We start from the raw sequence: 12,423 nt of genomic DNA, 5'->3' as shown, positions 1-12,423 counted from the left end.
AGTACTAACTTTAAAATTCAGGTTACTAACTTGAAAATTCAAGATAATAACTTGAAAATTCAACATACTAACTTGAAAGTTACTAACTTTAAAATTCAGGTTACTAACTTGAAAATTCAAGATAATAACTTGAAAATTCAACATACTAACTTGAAAATTCAAGTTACTAAATTCAACATACTAACTTGAAAATTCAACATACTAACTTGAAAATTCAACATACTAGCTTGAAAATTCAAGATACTAACTTGAAAATTCAAGTTACTAACTTGAAAATTCAAGTTACTAACTTGAAAATTCAACATACAAACTTGAAAATTCAACATATACTAACTTGAAAATTCAACATACTAACTTGAACATACTAACTTGAAAATTCAACATACTAGCTTGAAAATTCAAGATACTAACTTTAAAATTCAAGTTACTAACTTGAAAATTCAAATTACTTACTTGAAAATTCAACATACTAACTTGAAAATTCAACATACTAACTTGAAAATTCAAAAAATAAAAATGAATGGCCTCAATACGCTTCCGTACGATTCCGTATATAGTACTAAAAAGGAAATCGGATTTTGAAAAGTGAAAACGATGCCATTAGGAGACTTGACAATAATATACATTTTTATTCAACTGCCTCTAAACATAATCTCTTTCTATTGCCATTCTTCAGACCAACCATACTTTTACATTCTTTACAAAATATTGACAAAATCGTGCCATATTTAACAGAATTGGTTAAATCTCTTTAACGCTTTACTGTCCCGACAAAATATTAACCCTCTAGTGTCAACAGTTAGTTTGAGAAATTTTACAACACAATAATATAATAGTATCCTCTAAGGACAAATTACCCAAATCACTTATAGTTTCAATAGAAAACATAGCAATTAAAGGCTTTAGATCTCATTTTTATAGAAAAGATAATCTTTTTTTCATTTAATTTTTCTATAATTATGATTATTATTATTTTTTCAAATCAGACCCTTTAATGATAATAAAGCTATCTTCATTCATATCGGAATAAACAAAGTAAACCTGTATTTTTTGCTTCATTCTACTTTCGGTAAAACCTTTGGGGGCTTTTATTTTTTTTCTAAAGGGTGTAGGGTCAAAATAAACTTTGCTTTAAAACTTTAAAAAGATTCTCGTTGTGTACCAACTGTGTATTAAACACAAGCTAATCGTTTCTCTTTGACTGTCATTCCGGTTGTCACAGCTAAACGGCGTAAGGGTCTGATTAATCCCTGTTGTATTTGTCCACATATTAAATGGATCTAATGATGAACTATTTAACTAATACTCCAGTCAATATGGCAGACAAACAGGGTGCATTCTTGTCTTGTTAAAACCTGATTCAAGTATTTCCACTGGCCTTCATTTACTTCACTTCATCTTTTTCTCAGGTAAACCTCATGTGCCAACTGTTATGTTGATATGGTATGCCCTTTTTCACTTTCTTGAAACCATTCCTACAACAATCTACAAAGATAGCTTGCCAGGCAAGGTAACATACGCCCACTGGCAGCTGTCAGAAATGATTAAACAGTCTTTAGTGACTACAGGGTTGCACAATATAGCTAATCGAGTGAAACGTCAAGTCAGACACCATATTTCGGTGAAATATTATCCGATCATCGCGAAAATCGATAGGGATCATCTTCATAATGACATTGACATACAAAATAAAAATCAAAAGAATCTGTAAACAATTGTAGCCTGTAGAGTGAGCACGAGTTGCACAATATAGCTAATAGACTAAAACGTCAGGTCAGACACGATATTTCGGTGAAAAATTATCCGATCATCATGAAAATCGATAGATCATCATGAAAATCAATAGGGATCATCTTCATAACGACATAGACATACAAAATAAAAATCAAAAGAATCTGTAAAGAATTGTAGCCTGTAGAGTGAGCACGAGTTGCACAATATAGCTAATAGAGTAAAACGTCAAGTCAGACACGATATTTCGGTGAAAAATTATCCGATCATCACGAAAATCAATAGAGATCATCTTCATAACAACATTGACACACAAAATAAAATCAAAAGAATCTGTAAAAAATTGTAGCCTGTAGAGTGAGCACGAGTTGCACAATATAGCTAATAGAGAAAACGTCAAGTCAAACACGATATTGCGGTGAAAAATTATCCGATCATCACGAAAATCAATAGGGATCATGCATCTTCATAATGACATTGACACACAAAATAAAAATCAAAAGAATCTGTAAAATATTGTAGCCTGTAGAGTGAGCACGATTTGCACAATATAGCTAATAGAGAAAAACGTCAAGTCAGACACGATATTTCGGTGGAAAATTATCCGATCATCATGAAAATCAATAGGGATCATCTTCATAACAACATTGACATACAAAATAAAAATCAAAAGAATCCATAAAGAACTGTAGCCTGTAGAGTGAGCACGAGCCAAATGTGAACGGACGGACGGACGGACCGACGGGGTAATTACAATATACGCCCATCTCACGTGTGGGCGTATAAAAATGAAATTTAGGTATCGTAGCAACGTATTGTTACTTTTATTAGGATGATTGATATGTCATAACAGATTGAGACGATCATTGTGGTTTATGGTATTCTAGAGTGTGCTATTATGCATGTATGTATTTTTTTGCCAATCAATCGTGCCCCTTCTCCATGGTCCGCTTTTGAAATAAGACATTGGGGTTGTTTTAAATTAAAATATGTAAAACATGAAAGCTACAATTTATCAAGTTACTTCCGGTTTACAAATATACCAAATAAGTTTTAAAGATAGAAACTTAAAACGTCTTTAAAAACAACTGCAGATGTAATCATTTATAATTGATTTGTAGAGACTGGAATAGTCTTTTTTATCCTTGAAATATATACATAGTTAGAATTCTTCTCTTAAACTAAAGTAGAACACGTGTTTTTATCACTACTTGCACTGTACATCATCTTGTAAAAAATACAAGAATGATGGCAACCTAGCTGCCTGTATAATATACATTAATATTATTATAATGGCAACCTAGCTGTCTGTATAATATACATTAATATTATTATAATGCCAACCTAGCTGCCTGTATAATATACATTAATATTATTATAATGGCAACCTAGCTGCCTATATAATATACATTAATATTATTATAATGCCAACCTAGCTGTCTGTAAAATATACATTAATATTATTATAATGACAACCTAGCTGCCTGTATAATATACATTAATATTATTATAATGGCAACCTAGCTGTCTGTATTATATTAATTAATATTATTATAATGGCAACTTAGCTGTCTGTATAATATACATTAATATTATTATAATGGCAACTTAGCTGTCTGTATAATATACATTAATATTATAATGCCAACCTAGCTGTCTGTATAATATACATTAATATTATTATAATGGCAACCTAGCTGCCTGCATAAAATACATTAATATTATAATGGCAACCTAGCTGTCTGTATAATATACATTAACATTATTATAATGACAACCTAGCTGCCTGTATAATATACATTAATATTATTATAATGGTAACCTAGCTGCCTGTATTATATACATTAATATTATTATAATGGCAATGTAGCTGCCTGTATAATATACATTAATATTATTATAATGACAACCTAGCTGCCTGTATAATATACATTAATATTATTATAATGGTAACCTAGCTGCCTGTATTATATACATTAATATTATTATAATGGCAATGTAGCTGCCTGTATAATATATATTAATATTATTATAATGGCAACCTAGCTGCCTGTATAATAAACATTAATATTATAATGACAACCTTGTTATCTGACAAATTGTACATTGTCACCATGTCCCTATAGCTGTTTGCTTAATGTACAATAACAATTTAATGGCAACCTAACCTCTGTAAAATTTTATAAATAGCATCCTAGTTCACTTTCAAATATACATTGCATTCACATTGACAAACTATGCTGTAAAATATGCATAAATGCCATCATGGCAACTAGCTAACTGTGAAAGAATACGCCAGTACCATATTGAAACCTAATTGACTCTTAAATTAAACAGAAATGTCTACACTATAGCTGTTTGTGAAATTATGCATATATGATAATGGCCACTTTATTACTTAAAAATTATGCATCATTTATCTAGCCTCTGTAAAATTTGATATATATGTCATAATGTAATCAGTACTGTCATGATGATGACAACCCTAGCTATCTGAAACACAGGTAAGATGCCTTCAATTCTGGTTTTTCGTTTTAAGTTTTTACAGTGTAAGTCTATCGAGCTCATAGACATAATAATAAGTGATAAAATTACCACCTTTTTTACTAATTACCAGATCAAAATACCATCCACATCATCGTATACAATAAATACAAGCCATTTCTCGTTGTTTTTCTTACTTTATTTATTACCTACATTAAATAGATCAACAGCACCATCTTATATATTTATGATATGGTGGTCTTCATGCATTCGTTACGGAATCGAGAGGAGGCAGTATTTGAATGAGTACATCTTTTCACAAACCTTAATCCGAATAGTTTAAATAAATAAATAAATTCAGTCAGATTTATTTTTATTCAATCGTAGACGACGCAAGTCTGTTTCCTGTAGTCTAATCCCGTTTGCAACTCAACAAACGAAGAAGTATCTGGGATCCATTATTATACCTCCAAGAATACGTATGTTATTATGAAAGTATGCTACAGACAAAGAAAGTATGATATAATCTAACAGCACAAGTAATCAATCTAACATATGTTCCCCATAAAACTCATATTTGTTCTTTCAAACACCTGTTTTTCTTCATATTCTTCATTCAGTTTAAATCTCTCTCATGCGCAAGCTTTTAATTTCTTGCTTACGCTTGCCGAATACCTGAAGCCAATATGCGATCGAGTTTTTCAACCCCGCTAAAATAGCGAAATTAAACAGTTATCAACAAGGGTTTAACATAATACATACAATATACATAATATTTGATATATTGTCAAATCAGAAAAAAAGTATAACACTTATTTTTTGCCTATTTGACACTGTTATCAACAATCGTTTAATATTCCATAATGCATAATAATGTACATCTGTACATAATATTAAATATATTATTACAAAAATGTAGCCGATCCAGAGAAAAGTGCATTTTGGACATTGTTCTGTCTAGAAACAGTTTTCGTGACTTTTTCCTGTGTTTTTTAAGATTAATAAAGCAGAAAATTATTATTTTATTAGAATAAAACAGATTGGACTTAATTTTGACTGATGATTTGAACTGATGTCAGGAATCATCTTTATCTCGAGATCTCTGACAGGTAGAATAATATCATTTCAAGTTATTCGCACCTATGACCACCGTTTTATTGGTCTAATAGATAAGAATTCTGTTGATTTCTTATTTCTCATCATTATGAGATCTTATCGTGAAAATATTTTATTTGAAACGAAGCTTGATTGATATTACAATTGTTTGCTGAAATCAAAATTAGGATATATAGTACTTTAATAATGTTATATTAACTATTGCTCTGAAATAAAACGCTGAAAATATTATTTGGGATTAGGAAAATATTGATCCATACAAACTTTACGTTTTATCTAATTAGAATTATATTTTAGCGTTGAATTTCTAAATAGTACGGACGCATACTTTTTTTAGGAACAGTATCCTAATAATGAATAAAGCGGTAAACAAGGTGACGTTATGAGCCCCTACCTATTCATTATAATTATGTATCCATGACTTTAACGCTTGCAGGATAACATTTTTACTGTCATGTTACAGAATAAGTCTTGTTATAAAATTTTAGATGGACTTATTATTGGTTCATTTGCAAGACCGAACTATATTTATATGTTTTGATATTAGAAAAAGTTATAAGCGCAAACTATATCTCTCCTCTTGGCATCCGCATCACCTATCGGCACTAATTTAAATTCTGTGGTCATCTTGAAGTGAGTGACCTTTCCGGGTTATTACCAACGCGTGCTGTAACGAGGTATGTACATAGATCTCGAGTTCTGGGTGAACGATAATGAGATATATCAGAAAGTAGATAGAATTCACGCTTCAAATCATATCCCTCTTAAAAACAGATAACACACTTTTGTTTATATTCAGCGCTTCCTAATTATTGATAAATTGACCACATAGATAAACAGCAGAATGGTTGAAAGAGGGAATTCGCTTTGAAGGTGTAAAAAAACCAAACGGAATGTGTCCGGCTGTCTGGAGCCTTTCCATAGAATAGGCATGGACAAAATGTACAAAACTATGCATTGGAAAATTGTTAATTTATTTATATAATATTATATCAAGTATTTATTATTTGCAATTGAAACTTATAAAGATCAACAATGACGTTAAAAACAATTTGAAGTACTTTTAGAAAGAAATATTTTTTGTGATTATTCCTGCCTCCTAATTTCTTCAAGACACGAATGGAATACCATTTTTTAAAATTAAGGTAAGGTGATATAAGCAATACACTCTTGCCACAATTGAATTCATATGAAAATATTCTTCATTAGATTACACTCAAGGTAAGAAAAATTCTGATATTAGTGAGAGTCGGCCCTCACCCAATAATAAAAAAAATTTCAAGGACTGTTCGAGCGGTTCTCCGTCAGTTGCATTCAGCTTTACAGATACTACCGAAAGTTGACGAATGTAGATTGTCGCCACTTTAGTTTTCAGACTGGTCAAGGTTTATCTATTTTCTTTAAGTAACTTTTTAACCTCTATTTTCCCAGACAAAACTTTAGATTTCATACTGTTTCTATCAGAATCAAAAGTCCTCTTCAGTGGTGAAATAATAGAACGGAAAGTTTGAATTTGAATTAGAGAAGATAAAAAATGGGTGCTAATTTTACACAAATAACAGCATTGTTGTGTAATATAAATAACAATATGATGAGACTGTGTTGAGATATTTTCGTTATTCGCAGGTCGTAAACTACCTGTAGGAAACTAAAATTACTTGCTAAAATACCAACTTATAACTGTGGGAAAATATTTGAGATGTTTGGGTGGCGGTAATATGGTAGGTTTATGACTGATATTTTGGCGATAGGTAAAAACTTCAGACTTATTCTTCTAACCTTTTCGTTTAATTAAGTTAATATCACTTAGATTCCATTCCGTGAATATTAAGGTCAGAAATGCGACCCCTTCTGTCAAGGTCATCGCTGATTGAACCGTCTTGCTATGACGTAACGTCTGAGAACTACTTGGGAAAATGATAGTAGGCTAGGCCTAAGCCTACTGCACCAAAACAAACCGTTAATTATTCGGCATTTCCCAGAGGAAGCGACACACCTTTTTACCTTTGGTAAAGTTTGTCTTAGTTCTAATCAACACGCGACCACGTGGTAAATGAACATCAAAAGTGAAATGCTGACGGTTACCATGGTAACATGGTCGTCAATTTCAATCAATCATCTGGGATTTACTGCACACGATAGTCCAATTTTTCAAGACTTCATTCCATCATTGTTTTTTCCTCTGAAAGCCTTAATGGTAAATTAAGACTAGGTAATCGTGATTAAGTAGTTACTTTGCCCCCTTGGTTTCAGGTCAAAATCCTCTCTTCTCCACTTAATTATGGCCTAATGAGAAAGTCTGTGAGTTGTAAGCTACTATCATTATCTGGTGTACATAGTCTATTTCGATATAGGTCTATCTTCAATCCACTTTTATACCTGCTTATCTTTCTTTTATTTTCCTCTAAATTATTATCTACACTTTAATTTTCTAACATTTTTGTGATTTAATTCTTTTCTTATCTAAAAGAGCACTAAAAATAAAACTGCTACTATCTGTCTGCTGCAATTCATCAAATTGTGGAGTTATTCCCCTTTATGTAGGAATTTATTTCATGCATTCCATAATAACGTTATAGCAATTCTTTTAATGCAGTAATAGTCTTTAACTAGGTAGTTTTCCATTATTTTTTTTCAACTTGCTCACAAACAGGATTCGTTCCTTATCATTATATTTAGTATCGTTAATATTTTGCTCAAATGTGTATGATTTTTGTCATTTTATTCATTAGAGTGGTACAAACAGGCTTCGTTCCTTACCACTATATTTAGTATCGTTAATATTTTGCTCAAATGTGTATGATTTTTGTCATTTTATTCATTCAACTAATTCTTTCAAAACTTTATTCTATTTATGATATTATAATGTTGTCAATAAAATTTGATTATAAAACAGATTTTCGAATGGTGTTTTTACTGCAGGTAACTACACTTTCAAGCGGACAAAACGAAACATTCAGATTTGCCCAAGATTAACTGCCTGTAAAAGTATGGCTATTCTATGTGTCTGTATTTTGTTTTAATGTAATTTGCCCCTTGACAATAAGTTTGATTTTAGCCTAAGAAGCCTCTACTATTTTTTTGAAATAATATTATATAATTTTTAAATCATAGTGACAAAATTCGTATTGCATTAAGAGTGATGTTGGTTTAGGATTCATTTGTTAAAATCATCAACATTGTAACTGATAATAAACATTTGTTTATTTACCTTAATGTTGCTATAAATAGATTTATTTGATAGACTTTCAATATGCTGGAGAAAAAATTAAAATCAGATGATCTTTGAAACATATGGTGCTACTTTTTACAAGGATAACACCTTTAACGACATGACCAATAACAGATACGAGTATGACTTAAAGACATGCAGCATTTTCGGGGGTCGATTTGGACCTTCAATTTATAAAATCAAAACTTCTAATACTGTACGGAAATCGCATAAATCCTTCCAATAGATCTCAAACAAGAAATTCAACTATTTTTTTTTACTTCGTTCACAAGCTTATCTTCTTTCTGAAATTGGTGTTTCCGAGAGTTAAACGCCTCGGTGATATAGTCTTTGGTACCAAGACTTCTTCCGTGGCAGACGTGTGTACATGAAGTTGGACAGGATGATTGAGTCTACTTTACACATATGACGTCATCAACGTATATTCAATTAAAAAAATCCCCTACTATGACGAATCTTTAAAATAACTTTCAAGCATACATGTAGATAATTATGGATACAATTGGATTTGAAGGCTCAAATTTCGACGGTAAGCTGTGGAAATTATTTCTGATTATTTCATGGTTTACTCCTTAAAATGTATTATCTGTCCCTGTAAACCAGATTAGAAATCTTTCCATGAACTCCCTGAAATAATTGCAGTAGATATTTGAATAAGTAAGTAATAACTCCATGAATAATTTTTAGTAACCAGTATTCTATTAAACATTTGAGCGACATTTAGATTCATTTCGTCTGATGACGGCACGTGTAAATTGTTATGTACGTTATGTACTTTGTTATTAAGGAAGTGTGTTATTCCCCCAAATTTATTCCCGTGTGTCTCTAATATTCTATTTAGATTGATTTATTTTCAATGCTGAAATCCATAGTCTTTACAAAAGCAATATTTACAATCCAGGATTTATGCTTCAAAATATTGGACTACAATTTCAGTAATACAAAGATATTCGACTAAAAATTAAGATTTATGACCAATACTAATGGTACAGTGACTTCAGAACATTGGCACAAACTTCAGACATTGCAATAAAAATACATTTCACGTTACTTAGAATTAAGAAAAAGCGTGTCTTGGTTAATTAAGGAATGATAAGTATGTCATGGAATGAAAGTAAAGGAAGAGAAATATCTTTGTTTTATGGTGGAAAATAAATACTTGTCATCTTCTATATTTATTTACTGTTTTACCTGCCCATTTAAATCATATCATTCATTTAATGCCTGTTAAAATGACGAACTGTTTTCAACTAGGCCTTAATAACCAACTGTTTTCTATGTCATTAGATCTGGTGTAGATGACGACTATATGAATAGACTTGATCTAGATGACGACTGTATTGCTAGACATGATCCAGGTGGCGACTGTATCAATAGACGTGGTGTAGATGACGACTGTATCAATAGATGTGGTCCAGATGACGACTGTATTGATAGACGTGGTCTAGATGGTGACTGTATTAACAGACGTGGTCTAGATGACGACTGTAGTAACAGACGTGGTCTAAATGACGACTGTATTAACAGACGTGGTTTAGATGACGACTGTATGAATAGACGTGTCTAGATGACGACTGTATCAATAGATGTGGTCCAGATGACGACTGTATTGATAGACATGATCCAGGTGGCGACTGTATCAATAGACGGGGTCTGGATGGTGACTGTATTAACAGACGTGGTCTAGATCACGACTGTATTAACAGACGTGGTCTAGATGGCGACTGTATCAATAGATGTGGTCCAGATGACGACTGTATTGATAGACATGATCCAGGTGGCGAATGTATCAATAGACGTGGTCTAGATGACGACTGTATCAATAGATGTGGTCTACATGACGACTGTATCAATAGATGTGGTCCAGATGACGACTGCATTGCTAGACATGATCCAGGTGGCGACTGTATCAATAGACGTGGTCTAGATGGCGACTGTATCAATAGATGTGGTCCAGGTGATGACTGTATTGATAGACATGATCTAGATGACGACTGTATAAATATACGTGGTCTAGATGACGACTGTATAAATAGACATGGTATAGATAACGACTGTATTAACAAACATGGTCTGGATGGCGACTGTATCAATAGACGTGGTCTACATTGCGTCTTATTAATAAACGTGGTCAAGATGATGGCTTATCAAATGTGTGTTTGACATAAAAAAAAAACCTTAAGAATAGTTAACCAAAAAAAATATTTTAAAAATAGTTTTCATTGTAGGTGGTACATCAGCACCTTTCTATACGGAACCTGATAAGAAGACCACTTATGATAACACGAGAAGAATGAGTTTGTTGAAATGTTGATAGTTTTATTAAAGTTTATAAGAGAAAGGTGTTTGAAAGATTTATATATTAATACGTTGTTTGTTTTGGACTTGGGTTACAAAGGTGTTAACCTACCCAGGGCCAACAAACTGCTCTTAATATTGTTTAGTCTGGTTACTATAGCAATAGGATTATTGGTTTCAGTTTAAAGTATTGTGAAGTGGGATCAGTTAAAATTCTACCATTTTTCTCAAAAACTGCGTTTCAGACAATGCAATAGACGCCCACTTTCTGTCAATGTTCAAGAGATATTTCCCTTTTATCAATTATCATCTCAGTACGCTGTATGAGTTTCAAGCTATCATGCATATAAAAAAAATATTTTCAAGTTTGTGAAATATAATCATTTATGATCATACTATTAAAAAAGAATTGCGTTTCAGACATTGAAATAGACTCTCGCTCACCTACGGAGGCTACTTGTCTCAAACAGGTTTAAAGCTATCATGCCCACTCAAAGACTAAATGTTTTAACAAAGTAGAGAGATTTATATTTATACTGTTCAATTGAAGAACTGCGTTTCAGACGATATGAAAGACGCCCCTCATACCAGACCTTTAACCTTACAGACACGAATCTATTAATCTATATATCGCTTAAAGCTATAATGAACATACGAACTGATACACCTTCTTTGTATGCTATTTAAAATATCTCCCCTGCCAGGTCCTATTTGTTAAGTTCTAGCTGTTGATCGGTGTGCTATTGGTTTTTGTTACTGTAATATTAATAACGTTATAGTTTCGATAGCATGCAGACTAGTGTTAAACAGTCGGAGATCGAACAGTTTTGGCCTATTACGTTTAATTACAGAATTTCAGTCATTGCACACTGTGGTACCACATAAAAATGGGTCAGAAAATTAGATATCAGTCCGTATTTCAATCAGTATATTGGTCGTGTTATGACCTGACGAGATGTAGTAGTAGTATTAAAAAAAAGGAAAGACAAAATCATTCATTACAAGGATAACAACTTAAGTTCACGGGAGATCCTTTCCACCAGCTGTATATTAGCCAAATCTCTTGACATTGCTGTTCCCGAATTATCCAATATGGCTGCACGGACTGGAATAGAGTTTGAAGTCGGACAAAATTGTAAGTAGCCTAATGGATTCTAATCTCGGTCGGCAAGTCTGGTGTCATCTTACCTCATCGAGCTAAAGAAACCTTCAATGGCAGATCAATGGTACATGTACAAGATCTATTGGTGGAGATACTATTATTACTGATAGGTTAATGACGGCTAATAAATAATAGTTGCTGTAAACTGATCTCTATTCTTTAACCAACATATGGTTTTAATACCAACAATATTTCTTATCATTATATATAACATTGAACAGTTTTATCATAAACATTCTCCAGTTGGTAGTACAGTATGGTCAATTACCGTATCTTAGTTTCTGCTCTGATGAATTTGCTAGGCGGGGCATACGTTCAGCATACCGGAACACTGAAGCAGTTCTCTAACCCTTTCTACCACCCTAATATCAAATTGTCAGTGTTTTCTGTTGAATAGTAA

General features: G+C 32.2%; 2 protein-coding genes across 2 annotated transcripts; one reads left to right on the top strand and one right to left on the bottom strand.

Moving 5' to 3' along the window:
• Positions 1 to 158: 158 nt before the first annotated feature.
• On the bottom strand, positions 159 to 510 carry LOTGIDRAFT_118212 (hypothetical protein; the record flags this gene model as incomplete). Its single annotated transcript, XM_009056634.1, has 2 exons — positions 159 to 289; positions 348 to 510. Coding segments are annotated over 2 exons (294 nt in total), but the record flags the coding sequence as incomplete, so codon positions are not given.
• Positions 511 to 6,450: 5,940 nt separating this feature from the next.
• On the top strand, positions 6,451 to 10,726 carry LOTGIDRAFT_161313 (hypothetical protein; the record flags this gene model as incomplete). The annotated part of the gene is made up of 3 exons (XM_009056633.1): positions 6,451 to 6,476; positions 9,851 to 9,975; positions 10,431 to 10,726. 3 exons carry the CDS (start codon positions 6,451 to 6,453, stop codon positions 10,724 to 10,726), a joined length of 447 nt encoding a protein of 148 aa, XP_009054881.1.
• Positions 10,727 to 12,423: the final 1,697 nt, after the last annotated feature.

Source organism: Lottia gigantea, assembly GCF_000327385.1.
Source record: "Lottia gigantea unplaced genomic scaffold LOTGIsca_28, whole genome shotgun sequence".
Classification (NCBI taxonomy): Eukaryota; Metazoa; Mollusca; class Gastropoda; family Lottiidae; genus Lottia; species Lottia gigantea.
The sequence above is the reverse complement of the archived record's forward strand: the minus strand, read 5'-3'. Positions and strand labels throughout refer to the sequence as shown.